The sequence below is a fragment of the Triturus cristatus genome, chromosome 7 (assembly GCF_964204655.1).
Source record: "Triturus cristatus chromosome 7, aTriCri1.1, whole genome shotgun sequence".
Classification (NCBI taxonomy): domain Eukaryota; kingdom Metazoa; phylum Chordata; class Amphibia; order Caudata; family Salamandridae; genus Triturus; species Triturus cristatus.
In genome coordinates, this window is record NC_140590.1 from 1,871,495,239 (window position 1) to 1,871,520,468 (window position 25,230).

At 48.6% G+C, this 25,230-nt stretch overlaps 1 protein-coding gene across 2 annotated transcripts in view; it reads right to left on the bottom strand.

Moving 5' to 3' along the window:
• Positions 1–237: 237 nt before the first annotated feature.
• The window catches only part of LOC146813553 (E3 ubiquitin-protein ligase TRIM39-like), an 87,006-nt gene continuing 62,013 nt past the window's right edge, over positions 238–25,230 (bottom strand). For both annotated transcript variants that reach the window (XM_085614773.1, XM_085614772.1), the window contains exon 5: positions 238–1,471. In XM_085614773.1, coding sequence (XP_085470899.1) covers positions 966–1,471 — 506 coding nt within the window. In that variant the 3' untranslated portion in view covers positions 238–965. The remainder of the gene's footprint in view (positions 1,472–25,230) is intronic.

The window sequence follows — 25,230 nt, forward strand, 5'->3', positions numbered from 1 at the left end:
TTCCCCTTCTCACTGGAACATCTATGGGGACATCTCCCGCTCCCCCCTCCCCCGGGACATCTCATACTCCCCCCTCCCTCGGGGACATCTCCCTTCCTCTCTCCTCAGGGACATCTCCCGCTCCCCCCTCCTTTGTGGTCATTTCCTGTCTCCCTCGGGACATCTCCACCTCCAACCTCCCGGGGGATATCTCCTGCCCCACCTCCCTCAGGGAACATCTGCTTTTCCATTCTCCCTGGGGGACATCTCCCACTCCCTCTTTACTGGGGGACATCTACTACTCCCTCCTCCCTTTGGGAAATCTCCCACTCTCCCTCCCTCCCTCCATCAGGGACACCTCCCCCTGCCCCCTCCTTCGAGACATCTCCTGCATCCCCTCCCTCTGGGACATCTCCTGCATACCCTCCTGCAGGAGATCTCACACTACCCCATCCCTGGGGGACATCTGCAACCCCTCCCTCTGGGACGTCTCAAGCTCCCTCCTCACTTGGGGATATCTCCCGCTAACCCCCTTCATCGGGACCATCTCCTGCTCCCCCTTCTCTGGGACATCTCCTGCTCCCCCTCCCTGGGGAGTTCACAGGGCACTGCTGAATAACAGGTCAACACTGCACCCCCCAAGGTGGAGGTCAATCAGTGGATGAAAGGAGGTGTGGAGCCCGGTGCGACAATCATCTTTGGCGCCCCCTCGTTCCAAGACCGCCTACTCGTATTCCCTTCCTGCCACCTGCAAAAGTGCCCCTCATCTCTCCTATCATAAGATATTGCTAAACACAGCGCCCCCCTGGGGTTACAGCGCCCCCTTCACAGGTCAGCGGCTAGTGTGGCCGCACCAGTCTCACTGTCCTAAAGCCGGCCCTGTGTGGAGCCCCCTGGGGGAGGGTTAATAGATGCTGGAAATCAGAGCGGGTATGAAAGGGGCTGGGGGGCTCCTGCTTGCCTCTGGAGGGGGGGGGGGACTATTATTACACCAGACGCAGGCCTGCCCCCTCACCGATTAGGAAGAAGGGGTGCAGCACCCCGGTGAAGGTGTCATTGAAGGTGCAGAGATGCTCCAAGGTGTCTGCGTCGTACAAGGACAGCCGCCCCCCCTCATAGTCCAGGTACAGCCCCAGCTTCAGGGGGGGCGGAGGGAGGGTCAGGCGGGCGAGAGGGAAGTCGAGAGTCCAGTACTTAGCATTAGAAGTCTGCCGCATATCCCAGGCCCCGCGTGGACTGAAATGTCCCTCCCATCCCAGGGCCTCTCGTGCGACCCCCACTTCCCCCCTATAATCCTCCTTCTCCAGCTCCTGCAACTCCCAGTAATGCCTCCCCGAGGTGAACCCCTCCCTCCCCAGCACACATAAACACACAATGAATCTCTTTGGACTGTCCGGCTGGGGCTGCGGTCTGTCTGTCCATCTCATGCGTCTCCCGTCCTCCGACAGGATCAGGTTTTTATGAGCCATGTCTGGATCCAGAGTCACCAGCGCTGCAGAGAGAGGAGAGAGGGTTAATGACACACTGTGTGACCTCAGACAAGCCACTGCCCCACCTAGAGACCCAGCACTGCAGAGAGGAGAGAGAGTTAATGACACACTGTGTGACCTCAGGCAAGTCAAGATCCAGCCCAGAGACCCCAGCACTGTAGAGAGATGAGAGAGGGTTAATGACACACTGTGTGACCTCAGACAAGTCACTGCCCCACCCAGAGACCCCAGCACTGCAGAGAGAGGAGAGAGAGTTAATGACACACTGTGTGACCTCAGACAAGTCACTGTCCCATCCAGAGACCCCAGCACTGCAGAGAGATGAGAGAGGGTCAATGACACACTGTGTGACCTCAGACAAGTCACTGCCCCACCCAGAGACCCCAGCACTGCAGAGAGAGGAGAGAGAGTTAATGGCACACTGTGTGACCTCAGACAAGTCACTATCCCACCCAGAGACCCCAGCATTGCAGACAGAGGAGAGAGAGGTAATGACACACTGTGTGACCTTAGACAAGTCACTGCCCCACCCAGAGACCCCAGCACTGCAGAGAGAGGAGAGAGAGGTAATGACACACTGTGTGACCTTAGACAAGTCACTATCCCACCCAGAGACCCCAGCGCTGCAGAGAGAGGAGAGAGAGGTAATGACACACTGTGTGACCTCAGACAAGTCACTGTCCCACCCACAGTCACAAATATGCACTGATGCTCCCCCCATCACAGGTGCTGATGTTCCCTCATCCCAAGGGTTTTTAATGTGATCCACCTGAAGCCCTGGGATTCCCTCTGACCCTGGTGCGTAATCACTCCCTACTCCATCAACTGATGTGCCCTCCACCCCAAGTGCTGATGCTCCCTCCAGCCCAAGTGCTGATGCTCCCTCCAGCCCAAGTGCTGATGCTCCATCCACCCCAAGTGCTGATGCTCCCTCCAGCCCAAGTGCTGATGCTCTCTCCACCTGTAGTGCTGAAGTATCTTTTTCTTAAGGTACACATGTTTGCTCCTTAATCAGTGCTGGTATGCTCTCCTCCCTGGGTGCTGATGTACCCTCAGTCCCAGGTGTGCTCTCCTCCCCAGCTGCTGATGTACCCTCAGTCCCAGGTGTGCTCTCCTCCTCAGGTGCTGATAAACCCTCAGTCCCAGGTGTGCTCTCCTCCCCAGCTGCTGATAAACCCTCAGTCCCAGGTGTACTTTACTCCCCGGGTGCTGATGTACCCTCAGTCCCAGGCGTGCTTTCCTCCCCAGATGCTGCTGTATGCTCAGTCCCAGGTGTACTCTCCTCCCCGGGTGCTGAAGTACGCTCAGCCCCAGGTGTACTCTCCTCCCCGGGTGCTGATGTACCCTCAGTCCCAGGTGTGCTCTCCTCCCCAGCTGCTGATAAACCCTCAGTCCCAGGTGTACTTTACTCCCCGGGTGCTGATGTACGCTCAGCCCCAGGTGTGCTCTCCTCCATAGGCGCTGATGAGCCCTTCCACCGAGGTGTTAATTACCCTATCTCCCCAGGTGCCGATTTGCCCCAATCCCAGGTTCACAGGCCCCCTTCCCTCCGTATCTTGATGAACCATCCTCTCGCGGTGCTGTGTGACCCTCCAACACAAGTGCAGAGGTGTACTGCACCCCAGGTGCTGATGTTTCCCCAACCCAGGTGTTCTTGTGCCCTTTTTCTCTGTGCCAGCACACATTCCGTCATGGGTAGTGATCTGTCCCCTATTGTAGGCGCTGATAGGTCCTCCACCCCAAGAAGGGTTGTCCCCTCTACATGCGATGCTGATGAATCCTCCCCCCAAGGTGCTAATGAGCCCATCTCCCCAGGACCTTCTCTGTCCTTCAACAGATGTGACGACGTGCCCTGAAACTCTTGTACTGGTATGTCGTCTAACCCTGGGCGTAGTTTGCGTAGTAGCGCTATGCGTAGCTACGCAAAGCTACGCAAAGTGCACTTCGCACTACGCAAGCTACGCGTAGCTACGCAAACTGCGTAGTGCAGTTGGAAAAATGCTCTTCGCACTGATTGCACAGTGCCGGATGCTTGTCCGCTCTGTGCAATCATTGCAAACGGCATCTTGCACAGTGCAAGCGGTCATTTTCTGCCGCTCAAGTAGATTAGACCAGGGCCGTCTAGACCACATAGTTCTAAACATGTTAGATCCCAGTTCCCCCCCACCTCAGACAGAAAATCATTGAGGAGGCACTAGAGGGTGGGTCACTGGGTCTTACTGTGATTTTAGCATGCCAGAAACGGACTGATCACTCATAGATGAAAGCAGCTCTTTTTGGAAGGTTTAATCTGGCCACAGATTAGCATTTAAAAAAAGCTTTGCAGCATTTCTACGCAGAGTAACCAGACATTACGGGAGTAAGTGTACCCTGGCGCAGGCAAACATCTGATTTCTGCAGAGAACATCCTATGTATTTATTTTGTATAGTTACCATGTAACTGATGGAAAACTGCTTGGCGCTTGCGAGTTTGCAAAGACACCTGGCAGGCTGGTCACCACCAGGGGGCAGCGGAATACACCTCGATTAGAGCACATTTTCACACTGACTCACTCATGGATGCCAAGGTTTCAGATTGGTAAGTGTGACGTTTTCATAATTTAACTGTAATAATGGGTGACATTCACGCAGTCTGACTCTGCTCAGTTTTCAGTAGCCGCTGTTAGCGCTCTTTAGTTCAGGGACTTTCTTAGAGTTTCTAGTTGCTCAAATGGGTGTAATCTCTGATATTCAAGTTTCCCTATTTTTCATTGCTTGATTTTGCTCATGAGAAAGTGTCAAAGTCGTTGAGATGTCAATCATAATTACAATGAAATTATGAAAATGTCACACATCGCAATCTGAAACATTGGCAGCTGTGCTAAGTCTACCACACACAGCACATTTGAACATCTCATAATTCTATGCCACACAATTTAACTATAAATAATGTAACCCTACATTATTCCATACCGGATCACTGACTAAATATCGAAGGTCACAATATCGAACTACAAAAATATCGGAACAAAAATATCGATGACAAGAATATCGACATCCTATCTACAACATGGTAAGTACAAAAATATCGATAATTAAATATCGATGTAAAAAATATCGTTAGTAATAAATATCGTTTTTTTTTAAAGTTTAATAATATATGTAAAATAAACATAATAATACTTATAAATAAAATAAACATAATTAAATATATTTCATAATGTTAAAAATTAATAATTAATAAATATAATTTAATAAAAAATTAATTAAACATGTACATATAATATATAATATATATACTTACTTAATAATGTTTTAATAATTATTTTAATAAATTATAAAATATATAAAAATATTCAAAATTGCAAAAACATTACACACATAAAACAATAACATAAATAAAAATTAAATAATTATGTATAACAAATTAAATAAGTACATTTAATTTAAATATTGTTAAAATAATTATATACTACATTAGCTAAAATAATAAAAAAAAAATTAAATAGCAGATAGAATAAAACTACTACTCCAGCTCCAAAAAAAACAACAGAAAGGAAAATGTTGGATAGCAGATATCAAAAAATTACTATATCCACTCCAGATAGTGTAACAGTAGAGAAAGTGTTGGATAACGTAGACATATAAATTACTATTCCGACTCCTGGGACTGCAACAGTAAGGAAAGTGTTGGATAGCGTAGGGGTGAAATTAACTATTCCAACTCCAAACAGTGCAACAGTAGGGAAAGTGTTGGATAGCGTAGGGGTAAAAATTACTATTCCCACTCCAGAGAGTGCAACAGTATGGAAAGTGTTGGATAGCGTCAGGGTAAAAATTACTATTCCCACTCCAGAGAGTGCAACAGTAGCGAAAATGTTGCATAGCGTAGAGTTAAAAAATACTATTCCAACTCCAGAGAGTGCAACAGTAGGGAAAGTGTTGGATAGCATAGAGGTAAAAATTAGTATTCCCACTTCAGACAGTGCAACCGTAGGGAAAATGTTGGATGGCGTAGGGGTAAAAATTACAATTCCCACTCCATACAGTGCAACAGTAGGGAAAGTGTTGGATAACGTAAGGGTAAAAATTACTATTCCAACTCCAGGGAGTGCAACAGTAGGGAAATTGTTGGATAGCGTAGGGGTAAAAGATACTATTCCAACTCCAGAGAGTGCAACAGTAGGGAAAGTGTTGGATAGCGTAGGGGTAAAAATTACTATTCCGACTCCAGAGAGTGCAACAGTAGGGAAAGTGTTGGATAGCGTAGGGGTAAAAATTACTATTCCAACTCCAGAGAGTGCAACAGTAGGGAAAGTGTTGGATAGCGTAGGGGTAAAAATTACTACTCCAACTCCAGAGAGTGCAACAGTAGGGAAAGTGTTGGATAGCGTAGGGGTAAAAATTACTACTCCAACTCCAGAGAGTGCAACAGTAGGGAACGTGTTGGATTGCGTAGGGGTAAAAATTACTATTCTAACTCCAGAGAGTGCAACAGTAGAGAAAGTGTTGGATAGCTTAGAAGTTAAAAATAACATACTTATAAATAAAATAATTCTTTAAAATAATTATTAATTTAATTATTAAATAACTCAAAATTACTTACAAATACCAATATTTATTAAAAACATAACTACCAATAATTAATTAGCAATAAATTATTAATAAATACCAATAAATAATAATTAATGATTATTAATTACCAATTAAAAATTATTGAACAATTACATATTTTATACAAAAAATTATTTATCAAACATTAATTACCAATTAAACAAAAATAAACAATTACATATTTTTTATAACCAAAATCATAATTATTATACATTAATTACCAATTAATAAATACTTATTACTATATTGATTAGAAATATCAAAAAATAATATTTAAACATATTTAATTACCAATTGATTATTAATCAACAATAAATTCTTTTTCATAACCAAAATATTATAATTTACAATATTTACCAATTAATAATTAATCTCCAATTAATTAAGTATCAATACCCAACAACAAATTTAATAATTACTTAATTAGATTTCAATTACTTCCAACACTATTCCCCTATAAACGCACAAAACACTCAAATTATAAAATAATACAGTTAACATAATTATCAATTAATCAATTAATAAAAACTAATTACCAATTAAAAAAAATTAATTACCAATTAATACTTAATTACCAATCATATAATTACCAATAAATAAATAAAAATATTACTTAATTACAATTAAATTACTTCCCACCCTATTCCCCTATAAACCCACAACCCGCTACAGAATTTAAACGCAAAATGCATTTAAAATAAATTTATAATTCCTAAAAATGTATAATTAATTTCATATAATTAAATTACTTCCCACCCTAATCCCCTATAAACCCACAACCCGCTACAGAATTTAAACGCAAAAATTATTTAAAATTAATTTATAATTCCTAAAATTTTATAATTAATTTTATATAATTAAATTACTTCCCACCCTGTTCCCCTTTAAACCCACAACCCGCTACAGAATTTAAACGCAAAAATTATTTAAAATTAATTTATAATTCCCAAAAATTTATAATTAAATTCATATATTTAAATTACTTCCCACCCTATTCCCCTATAAACCCACAACCCGCTACGGTAGTAAAACACAAAATTAACTTAAAAAAACCATTATTAACATATAAAAATTGTATACATATATTTTAAAACCAATAGAACACTTAACAAAAAATAATTAACACATACATATTAAATACATAATAAAATACATAGCAATATTATAAATATCGATATTAGTGACATCGATATTAGTAACATCGATATATTTGATATCGATATTACTAACTTCGATATTACTAACATCGATATAAAAATAATCGATATTACTTACCTTAGGATCGATATTCTGTCCATCGATATTCTTGACATCGATATTGTGTCCCTTCGATATTTAAAACTCGATATTAGTGTATCTCGATATTTTATTTTCGATATTTTGGCTGCTCACCTCCATACCACATAATTACAATCATAAAAATTAAAAAACACATATTTCCACTTCACTCCGTACCACATAATTCCACATCACATAATAACATTCCACACAGGTTAATACCACTCCAAACCATATAATTCCACTCCACACAATACAATTCAACTACACATAATTACACTTCAACCTATATAATAAAACTTCACACACCATATTTACACTCAACTCCAAAAAACATAATTACCCTCCACAAAATACAACTCTGCAACATGCTGCATAATTCCACTCCACACCATGCACATAATTCCACACATCATACAATTCCACAATTCATCCCCGCACAATTCATCACACAACATAATTACACTCCACATAATACCACACAGCACCACATAATTTACCTTCACATAATTATACTCTACTCCATATTGCATAAATACACTCCATATAAATCCAGTCTATGCCACATAGCAACATTCCACATAACTACACCACACCATGCCTCATAATACCACTCAACACAATTTTCACTCAACAGCGCACACTTCCACGTCACACAAATTCAACTCTACACATTTCCATTCCCCACCACATACATAATTCAAACCAACAATACAATTACACAACCCACCACATACATCCAATCTACACCACAAAATTCCACATCAACTACAATATTTAACAGCACACCACGTAAGTTAACTCCACTACATAGCACCCCACAACACAAAATATCATTCCAGATAATCTCACTCCAAGACACACATTCCCACTCCATGACACACAATCCCACTCCACGTAATTCCAGTACACTCAATAACACACAATTACTATCCACATAATTACACTGCATAGAATACCTGTCCATCAGTTAATATGCTACAGAATTTTTATCCTTCAGTTACTTTGCACAGAATGCCTGTCCATCAGATAATGTGCAGCACAATGCTTGTCCATGAAGTTAGTATGGCCACTTATATACATCTAGAATACAGCACACACTTCGACACGCGTCAGCATTTCGAACTTTGGGAAGGAGATGTTTTCATGGCTAATATGTCTGCATGTAATCACTGACACGTTTATAGTCCTGTTCAGCATGTACCCTTGAAAGATATTACTGTCTTCCACGTGTACCCAAATCATTACCACGTCACCCTAACCTGCTTCCATCGCACTGACCATATCAGGAGGCCTGGATCTTGTCGGATTGCTGCCAGAGTTCTTTAGTCTGACTGGCTCGTGGCTCTGACTGAAGAGAAACAATGTAACTTGTTACATTGTTTCTCTTCGGTTCTGGGTCAGCGCCGAGGAGCGAGGAGCGAGGAGCGAGGAGCTAGGAGCGAGGAGCGAGGAGCTAGGAGCGAGGAGCGAGGAGCGAGGCGCAAGGAGCGGGGAGCGGGGAGCGGGCTGCTTTAGAGAGAGAGCAAGCCTCTCACTCACAGCTGTCACCGAAGAGCTGAGGGGGCCCCCTTCATTTACTGAAGAGTGGGGGCCACCCGCACCGTGGGGGCTGCGGGGGTGTTTGTTACGCCCCTGAAAGGCGGTGATTATCCCCATTTATAAAAAAAGGTGCCAGGGATGTCCCAGCATGCTATAGGCCCATTTCGCGTCTTGATTCCTTGGCCAAAATCATGGGGACACTAGTCCTGGAGCGCATAACAGCCTGGCCTGACAGCGCCAACATTGTCTCTGACCTGCAATATGGGTTTAGGCCGGGGAGGGGGACTTTGGACCAGTGCCGTAACCTCCACCTGGTGATAGGGAATATACTGTCGCCAGGCGGGGAGATCTGCATTTGGCCTTCATGGACCTCTCCTCGGCTTTTGATCTAGTCAACAGGCCCAAGCTGTGGCTGACTCTTCAGGAAATGGGGCTAGATGCTGATCTGACCTCCTTCCTGGCTACTGCCCACGACAATACTACGGCCGCAGTACGCTGCAACAAAGACGGCAGTTTGACCGACTCTTGGGCGGTAAAACGAGGTGCGCAGCAGGGATGCATACTGGCCCCGCTGCTGCTCACCCTCTATATTAATAAATTAGGGGGCTCCTTGGATTTAAATTGTTTTATAGATTTTATGGACTCCTTGGATTTAATTACAAATTTTAAAAAATCACATGCCATGACAATAGGTTCTAGGAGGGCAGCAAAGGCAAAACTGTACTGCAAGGGGACCAAGCTAACTAAAGTGTCTACCTTCCCATACCTAGGGGTGCTCTTTGACGACCAGCGTTCGTGGTGCGCACAACGCACACTTAAAAAGAACGTCTAGACCCTAGATTTCGCAAAAAGAATAGGCTCCAAGCCGTTCCCTGCGATTTTAAAGGTTTATAATGCTAAACGCATCCCCATGACCACTTATGGCCGCGATATATGGGGCTATAAGGATGTGAAAGAAATACAAGGGGCAGAAAATAATTTCATGTGTAAACTTCTCTCTGTCCCGGCATCCACCTCAATCTTTAACCTACGTGAGGAGTTGGGAGCGGGCTACATCTCAGACATGATCGCGGTTGCTCCACTTCTCCGCTGGCTGAGAATTTGGGCTCAACCGACCCCAAAGTTAAACCAACTGATAATTCAGGATTGTTTAACCTGGGAGAAGGCATTACATATTCTATGGCTCAAATACATCAAAGACCAGACTGAGAACCTTGGCTGCCCCGACTTGTTCATGTCTCCTACTCCCTTGACCAAGCCTGCCATTAGAGCGGTTAAACTGAAGTTCTTAGATAGATGCCAATGCCTAAGGGAGGAAAAAGAACTAATTAAGCCGTCGGTGAGAAAGTATGTCACACTGAGCCTGGGCCAGCAGATGCAACCCTATTTAACATACATAAATAAAGCTCACCATCTTTCTGTTCTAACAAGATTTTGTTTGAACCTGGTTCCCTGGTTATTGGCCTTTCCTAAAGGCTATTTTAAACCGGACTCAGCAAATCCGTGTGCATGTGACAACTTCTCAGAGCAAGACACGCCACATATTATGTTCTTCTGCACTCATTATGATCCCCTGCGCAGAAAGGACATTTTTCCCCTATTAAGACGTCAAGATTTTGTGCAAGCAAGGCCAGCCCCGGTTTATCTACACATGCTGGGCTCTCCTATAATCTGTGTCGGGGTAGCACAGAGGCGCAACTAGAGCCAAATTTCGGGGGGGGCTAAGAAAAAATTTCGGGGGGGGCTGAAACTTTAAGCCATAGGCAGAATGGAGTTGCAGGGGCTCGTAGAAGGGGTGAAACAACAGCAGGCCTCATTAACATGTAAAGACCTGTGAAGTGCTCGGGTGCGGCTGTGTGTGGCCCGGGAAGCTGTCTAATCCCGGGCTGCCACACACGACGGGGGGAGGCTGAAGCCCTTAGAGTCCAATGGGTGTTGCGCGCCTGGGGTAGCAAGCTTCTTAATTGGGGCGATTAGACATAGGAATAGAACGACGCAGAGTTAACCCCTCTGAACAAGTTGGTAGTATGTTTATGCTCATTATCACTCAATGTAACATTCCAGTCAGAACACACTACTACAGTGGGTGCGCGCAGAAGCAGGTGTATTACACTCCCTCCAAGATAGGGGAGTGGTAGTAATGGGAGGCGGAATTTGGGATACTTATAAAGTAAACATAGAAGCCAAAACCGACCCCCGCCCGCTCTTAGGGAGATGCGAATCATTTTTGGAAATGTAGATACTCGAGATTTGGGCTCCAGCCCCTTTCTGCACAGATGAGCGTTAGTAGCCCATGGGCTCCCCCTTCTCCTATGAAACAAGCATTTGCACTGCAATAGGTCTCGCATTTACGAGAGTTTGAGCTATTGGCATTGTAAATGACAAGACCTTTTATTTATGTGTTGTTTTTAAAACAGGTTAATAAACGTCATTGTCATTTACAACGCCAATAGCTTAAACTCTAGCAAATGCGAGACCTATTGCATTGCAAAACCATGTGGGTTTAGGAGCGAGCGTGTCCTGCCTTTTCCTGCCTGCAGCAGGCAGGACAAGGCTATTTGAGGAAATAGTGCTCGGAGGCTGTAATTAAAGCCTACCGAGCAACAACACACGTAAAAGGGGATGTCCATATGGGAGGTTACAATCTGAGAAAAGGCGGTACTTAGGGAGGACTACTAAGCCTTTTAACCAATGAAAAGCCACAGTTTAAAATGGACAATGACACAAGTGAATGAAAAATATGGTTTCAGAGTGGGCGGAGCTTCACACCCATACCTAAACACAGCATGCTTCGCAGAGCAGGGCATGCGCTGCCTGGGCTTGACCTAAAAATGTATTCTAATTCTCAAGGAAGTGAGCTTTTGGGAAAAATAAAATAAAATGTTTGTGTGTGTGTGTGTGCATGTGTGTTGTTGTTGTTGATATGTGCTTTAGCCCTTAGAACATTATAGATCAACATAGGGTATTTGACCAGCGTATTGCTCTATTCGAGAAGGATGTTATCACTTGTTATCATGTGTTTTATGAAAGGTACTTACAAGATGCCAGATTCTGCAACACACAAGTTGGAATATGCATATGCCTTTGAAATGGTGACGGAGTGCCGAATCTCAGTAGAAATGAACCTACAAAGGCCATTACTAGCCATGATTGTAGGTCACTGGCAGTGGGGAATTCTACTTTCCTCCTTGGGGAAAGAACATTTGAGACAAAATCGATAGGAATAGGTCTACCGTTGCCCTCTAATTAAACAGTGCAACCCTGAAGCCTAACACACATCCCACAGTGTGTCTTTGCCTTTCTTTTACTTCCTATTTCCTTAACTGGAAATACTGCTCATAGAGAAGGGAGGGGGCAGCTCACAGAAGAGTCGCTTCTTATGCAAACGGACTGTTTGCCCCGCATTTAAAAAACCTCCTGTCCCAATCATATAAATGGCTGCAGCTACTGTGACGGTGGCCTGCGAGGGACAGTTGACTTCCATTGTTGTGTTTGCATTTCCTGCTTCTTTGAAAGGGACGTCCAGGAAAGACACGAGGGGATCTGGCAAAGAGCATGGAGTGGTCCTAGGAACACTGCTCCTTCAGAGGCCACTGCCACGGTCTCTAAAGGGAACGCTTCGTCGGTTCACCTTTTGAATGACACTCACAGGTGCCGATTATGATCCGTCAAAAAAAATTCCCGTACGACTCGTATCCGGTCTTTTTACCGTACGAATCGCATGGGAAAAAGTCCATACGAATCGCACTGGGAATATTTCCCCACACGTCCTCGGGTCGGAAAATGTGTCCGACACGTCCTCGGACGATTTACCGTACGAATGTGAAAAGTGAAGTCCGACCGCGCAAGTACGATCCATCCTGTGCGTCCGAGGTTACAACCGTATGGAAAAAACACCGTCCGATGTTACAACCGTATGGAAAAAACACCGTCCGCACCGAACTCCCATATCAACCATGGAGACATGTGCCCGCATACGCGGCCAACACCACCCCCAGTTCCCGTATGTACGAGTCGAACCCCCACCCGTTTATGTACACCTGTGTACGTACGAGTCGAACCCCCACCCGTGTATGAACACCCGTGTACGTACGAGTCGAACCCCCACCCGTGTATGTACGAGTCGAACCCCCACCGTGTATGTACACCCCCGTACGTACGGCCCGTACCCGCGTATGTATGGAGCGTACCCCCACCCCAACCGTGTATGTACGACCCGTACCCCCACCCCAACCGTGTATGTACGACTCGTACCCTCACCCGCATACGAATGGAGCGTACCCCCACCCCAACCGTGTATGTACGACCCGTACCCCCACCCCAACTGTGTATGTACGACTCGTACCCTCACCCGCGTACGAATGGAGCGTACCCCCACCCCAACCGTATATGTACGACCCGTACCCTCACCCGCGTACGAATGGAGCGTACCCCCACCACAACCGTGTATGTACGACCCGTACCCCCACCCCAACCGTGTATGTACGACTCGTACCCTCACCCGCGTACGAATGGAGCGTACCCCCACCCAAACCGTATATGTACGACCCGTACCCTCACCCGCGTACAAATGGAGCGTACCCCCACCACAACCGTGTATGTACGACCCGTACCCCCACCCCAACCGTGTATGTACGACTCGTACACTCACCCGCGTATGTATGGAGCGTACCCCCACCCCAACATTCTAAGTACTGAGCGCACCCCAGGCCCCAACACCAGCACCTTCACACAACATCGCGCATGTACGAGTCGTACCAAGCCAAACACAAGGACAGCACTGTACAACAAAATTGCCAGCATACACACCCTACACACACAAAAAACGCACGTACACAACCAGGACAAAGCACAACAACACAAGAATACACCATTCGAATGGCACAAAGCCACAAAACATGTCCAACAAGCACAAATACAACACATTCACTGACCTGCAACTGCCAAAATCACAAACAGAGGCCCTAAACACAACCACTCCTTATAACACACCCACCCAAAGTTCAAACACAGCCACACCCACCAATGGACCAATAAAAAGGGCCCACAGACACAAACCATGAGCCTTTGCAACAGACTCACTGCTGCCAGACCCCACAGACAACCTACAGCACCAGACTTGAACCTTTAATACACCTTATGCGTGCACACCTTCACACACACACCTTCACAAACACCCCCTCATCACATTCACACAAACAACCACACCCACACACCCACAACCATCCACACCCACACCCCCCACAACCATCCACACCCACACCCCTCACCATGCCCACTAACAAAGTTCACTAGCCGAGAGTTGGAGGTCCTTGTCGATTAAATCCTCAGAGTCGAGCCACACCTCTTTGGAACATTGGTCAGACAGACCAGCTTCTCCGACAAAACAGCCATGTGGCAGAGGATCGTCGATGCTGTGAATGCTGTTGCGGCCACCAGAAGGACCAGGCAGGAATGCCAAGCCAGGTGGTACGATCTGCGGAGGAGGGTCCAAGCCAAAATGACCGACGACTACAACCAGGCCAACATCACTGGAGGAGGGCCGCCCCGCAGACGCGTACAATACCAGCCCTGGGAGGAGAGGGTGATGGCCATACTGCCGGTGGTGGCAGTCGACGGAGTAGAAGGACTCCGAGAGCCTGGTGAGTACACAAACAACTCACCTCACATGGGGCGAATATCATCCACAACCCAACTCACAATCATGCACGCAACCACCCCAAAGCTATCGCATGACTCAACCACACCCCAGAAATACGCACATGCCACTAGCGCCACCATGCCACATGCACCCAGTTGGACAATCCCAAGTCACAGGCCACAGAAAACACCAACACAAGACACGGGAACCCGGATGGTGGGAGTGTGGGCCTCAAAAATCACATAGTGCAACTCAGAAACAGACAACAATGCCCTCTGCCCATATGGCCTAGGTCACACCCAGACAAACAGTGTGTCCCCACACAGGAAAGACTTGCCTGCAAATGGCGCACGCCTAGCATTAAGACATGGGCTTGAAGGCACCTTTTTGCACATGACACCAGCCAATGAACATCCAACACTGTGAAAGAGTGGCAGCACACACCACCACAGCAGCAGCGCAGACACTGACAATACACCCAATGGTTGCCTGGAGATCACAAACACACTCACATGAACAAGCCAAGGGCCATTCAAAGATCTGCAAAAAGTGTGTGCCTAGGAAGCTGGGCTGAGGTGACAGGGGGTGACACACAGAGGGAGGGAGAGGGGGAGAGAGAGGGAGGAAGACACAGGGAGACGGACAGAGGGAGGAGGCTGACACAGTTAGGGAGGGAGAGGGGGACAGAGAGGGAGTGAGAAAGGGATACACAGGGAGAACAATCCAGCCTTGGGTGGTGTGGGAATGTCTGCTCGTCAGCAGGTGGACTGCGTGCATGTAGACAAGGGTGGCCAGTGCATGAATCCCCCTCTCTTCTCCATGGCAAAACACTGGGCCATGTCTCAACCTGTGCACGACCACAACGACAGCTACCTGCATTACATAAGTTATGTTATGTTATGTTATGTTACAGTAATTTATAGAGCGCACGTATACCCGGGGGTGTCTTGGCGCTGGACATAACAGTGATACAAGAATACTTAGGCCCTAGTGCTGGAAGAGCCAGGTTTTCAGTTGCTTCCTGAAAATCGTCAGGGAGCTAGCATTCCTGAGGGAGAACGGAAGGGTGTTCCACAATTTAGATGCTCCGTAAAAAAAAACTGCGTCCACCCCAGTGAGTTTTAAAAATTCTTGGTACAGCGAGTAATCGAGCTCCAGCGGACCGCAGCTGTCTGGTGGGACAGTACCAAGAAAGATGATCCTGCAAGAAACTCGGACCAATACCATGCAAGGCCTTAAAGACGATGCACAGGGCTTTGAAATCAACACGCTGGGGTATGGGAAGCCAATGGAGATGGCGGATTCCGTTGGAGACGGAGTGATATTTGGGAATATCCAGTATGAGGCGAGCTGCTGCATTCTGGATCATCTGCAATTTGTGCAAAAGTTGCTTCTGTGCATTCAAAAGAAGGCCATTGCAGTAGTCGAGCCTAGATGAAATAAGGCAAGAGACTACTGTTCTCCGAGTGTGGTTGGGGATATAGGGAAAGATTTTCCTGATTTTCTTGATGAGAAAATGCGATGCCGACATTACCGCGTTTGTGTGATGATGGAAAGTGAGCACACCCAGGTTCTTTGCCTTAATCACGGGAGTGGGAGGGGAACCCAGCTAAGTGTGTGGAACAACTCCATGTGCCCACGTACAGTGCAACACGGAAGGCGCCAATGCATGGCTTGCCACACCTGCCCACTCCACTGCTGACTGCAGTCACAATTGACGCAGCCAGTAAGACTGTGTCACACATAGGTAAAGTCTCAAAAGCTGTGACATACTCATGCACAAGTGCACTGTGAGTGGAATGCAAGACATATCCAAATACCCAGAGGAAATGTGCAAACTTTGAAACGAATGAAACATGGATGTTGCATGGAACAATAATAACATTGTCTCTCACACACACAGGTCAACGTGGTGGATCACCCCCCAACACTGGGGGGGAAGACTCACAGGACCCGGCTCTGTGGGATGACGACCCCACCGGCAGTGACGACTCTCACCACTCTGTGGACGACCCCGACCAACCTGGCCCCTCTGGTGTCCAACCACCTGCAGCACCTGCGTCAGGTACAACTGGGCCAACCACCACCCCCACTCCTGCCACATCCCAGGAGACACCCAGGATCCCTGCCCCACCACCACAACGCAGCCAGGCTGACCAGGAGGTACACGGTGTACCGGGCACCCAGGAGGAGGCAGGCGACAACGCAAATGCCACCCCTCAGGGGTCCCGGAGACCCGATGTGCCCACAAGGGCAGTCCAGGCGCAAGTGGGCAGGGGTGGTGGGAGTGGAGGACGGTGGAGGCGCGAGCCTGACCAGTTGGCTGCGGAACCGGTATATGCCCATGTCAGCAACATCCTGGACACATACCGGCAGGACACCACGGGCATGGCCCAGGTTGTGTCCATCCTCGAGGAGATCAAGACCCAGCAGGCCCAGCAACATGCGGAGCAACATGCCTGTCTACTGCGACACCAAGGGCGGATGGAGGACAGACAGGCTGAGCTCGTGACGCTGTTCACGGGAATTGGCCGTTCACTCCGTCGGATAGCCGACAACATGGGCAACCCTCCCTGTGCCACCAGGCGAAGAACATCACCACCCACAGGGAGGGATCAGGAGGAGGAGGATACATCCGACGGAGCTTCCCAAGGTGAGTGAGGGTCGGAGCAACAGCACCATCTCCCAGGACACCTGGCCTGGCACCTGGCCAACTGGAGCAACAGCAGCACAGCAGCAAATGACATTCTCTGCCACATGGACTTGCTGGTCACTGTCTGACCAATGTGGCCAAAGACTGTGGCATGTACCCTGAGGATTTTCAATGGCAAGGACACCAACTCCCCCCGTGAACTTTGGATTCCACACACCCGGAAAGCCCCTCTTGTCATACCCCCCCCCCACCTACCCCAACACAAATAAAAACTAACACGATTAAGAGATGCTGCCTACATCTTGCATTATTACCTTACATGTGTCTTGTAAAGTCTAAGCATGCCTGAGTTCTCAAATGACTTCAACCATGCACACCCTGGGGCCTGAGTCTGGCACAGGACACACATGGGTCACAATGTATAAGGCAAGACAGACATGGAGCACCATACACACCCGTGATGGGCCCAACCAGCTGAGGGGGTGGCCGCACTACCGTGCCAACAGACTAATTGAGTACAGCAACAGTCATGCACAGAGGTCAGGGATCATGTGGAGTGTCCTGGAGGGCACCCAGGTAAGTGTAGACAGGTGGCAGGACCATGTCCTGCAAGCTAGAGTCAGGTGGATGCAGAGAATGGTGGCCTGGCCAACGTTGGATGCATGGGGATGGCACATGTCACAATACCCACACACTCATGGACATCATGCACAATACAGAGTCCAATCCCACACAAACAGCTTGCATCTTGCTACTCTACACATACACACATAGCCACTATGACTGAAAACCATGCCAGACATGTCATATGCACCGTGTCAAACACACCAGCATTGACTGAGAAGAGGCACCTTGGAGGCATTGGGACACCTTTATTAGTCATGTATTCCAGAATGCAGAGGCAACTCGGAGTACACATACACAGGTCATGTGGATGAACATGTGGGTCCAACACTGGCACCCCCCTTCTGCCCCACAAATGCGTGATATCCATGGAACGTGCACACAAGTGCCGGGTAACAGCTCCACACCCCCTGCTGCTCACAGAGAGGCTGCCATACACCATTGATCCTCTGATGTGGAAGTCCCACAGCATGTCAAGCCAATGATACCCCCGTATGTGTCCGAGGGCAGTGTTACACACATTGATGCCATCATCACAATCCACTATCCCATTACAGTTGACTGTCAACAAGTCTGACCATCTGTTCATGTGTATCCAGCTACATGTAATGTGTCCCATGGTGATGCAACATGTCTGCAGAGGAACCAAACATCGACAGGGGCATTGTGCACACATCGTGAGCAACTGCCACACCCAATACACCCCTGATGCATCCCTTACCCTAAGGAGACTTCCAAACTTGTCCGTGCGTGTAACGCTGAGTCAGCACACGATGACGTGTCCATGAGGAATAGCAGTGCCACAACAATGCAACCAGCAGATGGCATGCGCAAGTACCTGGGGTAGAGAGACACACAAGAAGTCAGCCACAAGAAGCACAGCCACCTGCATGTGCATGTACTCGACACATGTAAGGATGACAACATGCCAGGTCACAATTATGACTGGGGAAATACACACATCACTGGCACCATCACTCGAGTGACACATCCACACACACCTCTGACCCACGTGCCATACATGCAGATGGACACACACATCGCAACACATGCCACACGGGGACCAATGCGTGCACACTCAGACACTGGTGCTCACCACTAAGCAAAGAAGTCGTGTATGAGCCGACTCTGGATGTCCTCTTGCGGAACCACATCCTCCACATCACTAGCCCCATTGCCAAGCTCTTCGTCCTCCACGGGTGGATGGTCCTGATCATCTTGATCCAGGATGAGTGGCACAGCTTTCTCAACTGCCATGTTGTGCAGCATGCAGCACACCATGAAGATTTTGCAGACCTTCGCAGGGGCATATGGGAGGGCGCCGCCGGTCTTGTGGAGGCACCTGAATCGGCTCTTCAGGAGGCCAAATGTCCTCTCTATCACTCGCCTTGTCCGGCCATGGGCGGTGTTGTAGCGGAGCTGGGCCGGCGTGATGGGGTTACGGAGAGGTGTGATCAGCCATGGCATGTTGGGATAGCCAGCGTCCCCTACATGGAAACAACATGGACATAAGTAGGACAGGGGAAGTGGTCGGGCTGGAAGTCTACGCAAAATACAGGACAGCAAGAGTGTACCCACCAACAACACATGCTCGTTCGTTGCGCAGCTGCGTCATCATTTCAGGCACCCTGCCACGCCTCATGATGTAGGCATCGTGTGCTGATCCTGGAAAACGAGCACAGACATGTGAAATCACCATGTTGGACAGACACACCACAAGGGCATTGATGGAGTGGTAGTGCTTGCGATTCCTGTATGCTACCTCCTGTGCCTGTGGTGGTACCAAAGCCACATGTGGCCCATCTATGGACCCAATGACATGGGGCATCCCTCCCAGGGCATAGAATCCACGCTTGACACCAGTCAACATTTCAGGAGTTGGGAAATGGATGAACTCATCCAGGTGAAGCAACATGGCCTCTAAAAAATCATGCAGCACACGGCTGAACATGCTCTGGGACATGCCACCAACATGGGCAATGGTATTTTGAAAGGTACCCGTGGCAAAGAAATGTAGGGCTGCCATTACCTTCAGCTTGGGTGTCAGTGCCGTAGGATACCTGTGCAGCGGTTGCAGGTGTGGTGCCAGCCTTGCCGTCAACTCCTCAATCAACGGTTGGGAGAAGCGGTAGCAGCGTATACAGTCATTCTCCCGCATGTCAGCCAAGTCCGGAATAGGTCGGGGAAGAGGCGGCGCCCTGCAGTAATTTGGAAGTGACAAGGAAGAGTGAGTGCACTACAACAACAATTTGTATGTACTGAGCACATGTCAATCTGTCAATACACATATGCTACATAGGGAGTCAGGTATGTGCTACATGCCCTGGACATGTATGTATGCCAGGTGACACTCCTACCAAGAACCAGCTACACACGGAGATTGTGAACCTCCACATCCCATGGCATGTGACTAGCTGTGTCCCAGTGGAAGTGAACAGCCAGACACAATACAGGAGTGACATACATCAACATATCAGCAGAAGTAGGATGTTGATTGCAGAGACAGGTAGCGGAACACCAGAGCCACAGGTCACATGAAATTACACTAGGACAGCCCACACACCTTGCCATGAAGGTGTACATGTCATCACTGACCACACATATATTGAGAGGATGCAGACAGGTCATTGTTACGCTACTCCGTGTCCCATGCATACATACACACATAACATCCGATAACACATGTGGCCTGGTGTGCGTAACAGTGTGCCATGTCCATCTACACCCAGACACATGTTGGTTGCACCAACAGGAGATGCTTTTGTGGGAACACCAACATCAAGCTAAGGTGAACACACCACACATACATGACATAGTCACATCGTGCACCGTGTGTAGTCACATGTCTGGTGTGGTAACCCCTGTAGCGGGCATCAGGGGACACTTGCGTGTGTTGCTGGCTGTGCCACGCCAGGGACGGCCATCTCAAGTGTGCTGTACGACATGCACATATGTCAAAGGAGTGAAGGGCATGTCTGGCACATATAGCACCGTCACACATGACATCTGTACACTTCTCATCATAAATCTACTGGCTGCAAGACTCAGGAGTAATGTGGCACCTCACAGCCTTTCACACCTGTGCCCCACACATGTAGCACTGGCCAGACAATGCCTTGATGTACATCCATGGACAAGTATGTCAGCTCCATTACCTTCTGTGTGCTGCCTGTCACCACTGTTATGTGTGTAAGGCACCGTACATTCGCACTGAGGGCGTGTATACGTGCACAATCACCATGGGAGTGCTGCCGTAGGCCTACCCATAGTGATAGTGAGCGTACGCGCGTGTGTACGATCCATATCACTATGGGTACGCATACGCGAGCACACCCATAGTGATAGTGAGCGTACGCGCGTGTGTACGGTCCATATCACTATGGGTACGCATACGCAAGCACACCCATAGTGATAGTGAGCGTACACGCGTGTGTACGGTCCATATCACTATGGGTACGCATACGCAAGCACACCCATAGTGATAGTGAGCGTACGCGCGTATGTACGGTCCGTATCACTATGGGTACGCATACGCGAGCACACCCATAGTGATAGTGAGCGTACGCGCGTATGTACGGTCCGTATCACCATGGGTGTGCTCGCGTATGCGTACCCATAGTGATACGGACCGTACACACGCCTGTACGGCCCGTTGCTATGCATTTGGGGTGCCCTAGGGTCCCGGTACGCACCGTACCTGTGTGTGAAACTCCAAATTACATAGGGGACACATGAGGGACAAGTATAAAGGCCTACATGCATGCTGGTTGTCATGGAGACCAATTTAAAAGTTTGATATTTTTCCGGAAGGTGCACAGCAGAAGTCAGTTTGAATGAATCTACTTTGTTGCAATGTGGTTCTGGAGTTGACATCATGCTGAAGAAAAAAAAATATGAAAAACCAATGACTGTGCTAGGTTTGAAGGGATTGGAGGAAACATAGGATGCAAATGTGAGTGACCAATCACTCTGTACTCCTGTGCATGAAATAGGCCAGCAAGGCAGATATAAGGCTGCCATGTCCCATGAGGGAGCACTTGCCTGCACATATTTAGATTCTAGGACCCAGCTGCTGCTCCTGATTCCCTGGAACCATGTCAAGGTCTGTGGAGAGGGCACAGCCTTTCACCCTTTAGGAGAACCTGGCATTGCGGATGTGATCCTCCCACAGTACCCCCTGCTGTATGGGCGACCAGGGTATCAGGTGAGTGCAGAGACTACTAGCACAGACTGTGTCCCTTTTTTGTGACTGTGACTTCTGGCATTGTGTCCAGGTGTGACACACATGCTATGTACTGTAGGGGGGATCCCAGGGGGGGGGGGGGGGGGAATGCCTGATGTCTCCCAGCCAGAGCATGCTGTGGTGCATGTCTGCTCTCCTCACTTGCATTGTGTGTACTGTGACAATCACTGCATGTGGCATTACACATTCTGCCTGTCTAATCCTCCTGGGAATGTTGTTACTACAGTCCTCATTTGAATCTGTGGTCCCCCCAGTGTGACAGGTGGCAGTACCCACAGATGTGTGTTTGTTTAGTGTACATGTGCTGAGAGTGTCCAAATGATGTGTTTGTCCCCTGGACATTGGTGTGTGTGTGTAAGTCCCCTGTCATGTGGGTGAGTGCATATGTGGAGTGTAGCACCCGGGCTGCATAAGGGATGGATATACCCTGCCCATCTGATGTGAGCAGGGAGCAGTGCTGTGTGTCTGACATGCAGAGCCAGCCCCACACCTGTGAGCCCCCCCCGTCTAGTGGCACATGTGCAGAGTGAGGTATGTTGCTGCATTTGGCAATGGCAGGTGAATGTCCTGTGCCTGTGTGTGTCTGTGTACTCTGCTGAGGTAGCGTCAGTGGCCTGTGGCATGTGACTGCTTTGAGGTGCCGCCCAGACGCAGGAGGGGTGTGTGCAGAGTCCTCCCAGCAGTGCCCAGACATGAGAGGGGTGGGTGCAGAGTCCTCCCAGCAGTGCCCAGACATGAGAGGGGTGGGTGCAGAGTCCTCCCAGCAGTGCCCAGACATGAGAGGGGTGGGTGCAGAGTCCTCCCAGCAGTGCCCAGAAATGAGAGGGGTGGGTGCAGAGTCCTCCCAGCAGTGCCCAGACATGAGAGGGGTGGGTGCAGATTCCTCCCAGCAGTGCCCAGACATGAGAGGGGTGGGTGCAGAGTCCTCCCAGCAGTGCCGAGACGCAGGAGGGGTGGGTGTGATGCACAGTGTGAGCCTGGATCATTGATTGTGTCGTTGCCCTCATTCCACCTGTGTACTTTCAATGGCACGTACTGCTTTTGCCCTTCCCCAGAGGAGAATGTCCCTATGACAAAGGTGCAATGCGTTGGCTGCATAACATGCCTTGTTGTAACCAGCTAATTTGTTCTTATATGTGTCTCTGTGACATGTGGCAGGTGTATTGATGTAGTGTCACTTGTTCATCCTCACAGGTAGGCGCCTCTGCCAAGAAGCAGATCTGGCTAACCGCCGTCAGTGCCGTGCGGAGGACGGAGGGTCGCAAGCGGCGCCTGGCCCAGGTGAGGAAACGCTGGCAGGATATCCGGTGCTGGACGCGGAGGATCGCACGGGTCCTGCTGGGGGACTCACCTGAGACCCATAAAAACCGCGGGCGCTGCCGTCTGACCCACATCCACAAGCGTGTGCTGGCGGTGGTATTTCCAGACTTGGACAGGCGCTTACAGGAGAAGCAGCAGCAGGAAGGGGGTAGGTACATGTGTGTTTGTTGTGTGTCACCAGCATTTGTAAGTGCACAGTTGCATGGATACACTGCCAGGGTTTAAAGGTGCTGTGCAGATCCTGTTACCCACAGTATAGCGGTGCTCTCCTGCCTCCCTTCCCCTCCTTGCAATGTGTTCCCTGGTGTGTGTGTAGTCACTCCTTCACAAGGTTATGTAGGCTGGCACTTTCTCCACGTGTACTATGCCTGTAGCATCATGTGTGGGGGTGGTGTGTAACAGGTTTTGGGACCTTGCCTGTGCCCTGTCCAGTTCAGTACTTGTGGGTTCCATGTCAGTTGGCACTGATGCTGAGTCCAGACATGGGAGTTAGTCTCTCAAGTGTAATGCCTTACAGCACGCATGTCCTATGTGGTGGCCTGTGACATGATGTGCATGAGTGTGCGATACGCATAGTGCAGGGTTGGTAGCGTATGTTGCAGTCATTCCCATTCAGGAGCATGGAGTTGTGTGGCCACTACTGTCCCCTGGGGCATATTTTCCTAGGTATCATGTGTGTAATCCAAAAATGTCGACAATCTCTGTGTCTACAGCATAGGTTGTGCTCTGTGCCATTGTCCCCTGACCCAATGTATATTGACGTAAAATGTAGTACAAGTGTCCACTGTACAGCCTGACCTGATTTTCCTTGTTCATACTCACGGTGGCCAGTGCCTGTGTGTCTTGTCACAATCATCTGATGATGCCCATTTGTACATGATTATTTTGCCAGGCGCACCTTGGGTATTTTGTGTCCAATCTTGCATTTATCCAGCCCATGTGTATTTCACCCAGACTAAGAGATGTAAGTGCTTCCTGTGTCTCAACAAATTGTCTCATGTAGGGTGCGTTTGGTGCGGTCAAAGCCTACATGTCACAACCTGATAGCTCCTTCCTAGGTCTGGCCAGTGTGTGATGCTTGTCTGCACATACACTCAAGGTGCAGTGAGCCAGTCATGGTGGGCATGTTTTCAGTATTACCTACGCAGCATGTGCCTCAAGTTCATGGATATGGTCCCTGCTCATCCCTATTTTTCGGGAACGCTGTGTGGTGCAGATGCAGTGCTGGATTGTCCCCAGGGCCTGGCTCCTCTGTCAAAGTACATTTCATGTCATTTGCTATTGTGTCATGCTCTCCATAGTTTTTCAGTGGCATGGTGGGTCAACCAACTGTGTGTTGCATGCCCTACATCCGTACCTTGTTTTGTAGATGTTACTGATCTTTCTTTTCAGGCTATGCACTGTAACCTATGTAGATTGGACTCATGTGACATATGTATACAGGTGTATGATTAATTGCTGTCTCTTCACCTTGCCCACAGCCTCGTCGGGGGACACGGAGGGAGACATGAGCACAGACGGAGCGGAGGGACCGAGCACCAGTGCCAGCGGTGACATCGTGGATGGCACATTGAGTGGAACAGAGGCGGAGGAGAGTGAGGCCGAGGACCTGTCGACTGGCACGACAGAATATGAAGCTGACGGGTCCGAGGATGATCTCACCGATTGGGCGGAGGCTGCACCAGCAGCTGACAGCGGCACAACATCTCACCCCGCCCCCTCCATTGCCATCAGCCGCCTCCCACTTGCTCGTGTCCCTTCCCAGCGTGCCCGGTCGCCGCATGTCTCCTTCCTGCCAGGCACCGCACCCCCTGCCCCTGTCTCCACTGCTGCCGCCAATGCCGAGTCTGTGGACATCCAGCGGCAG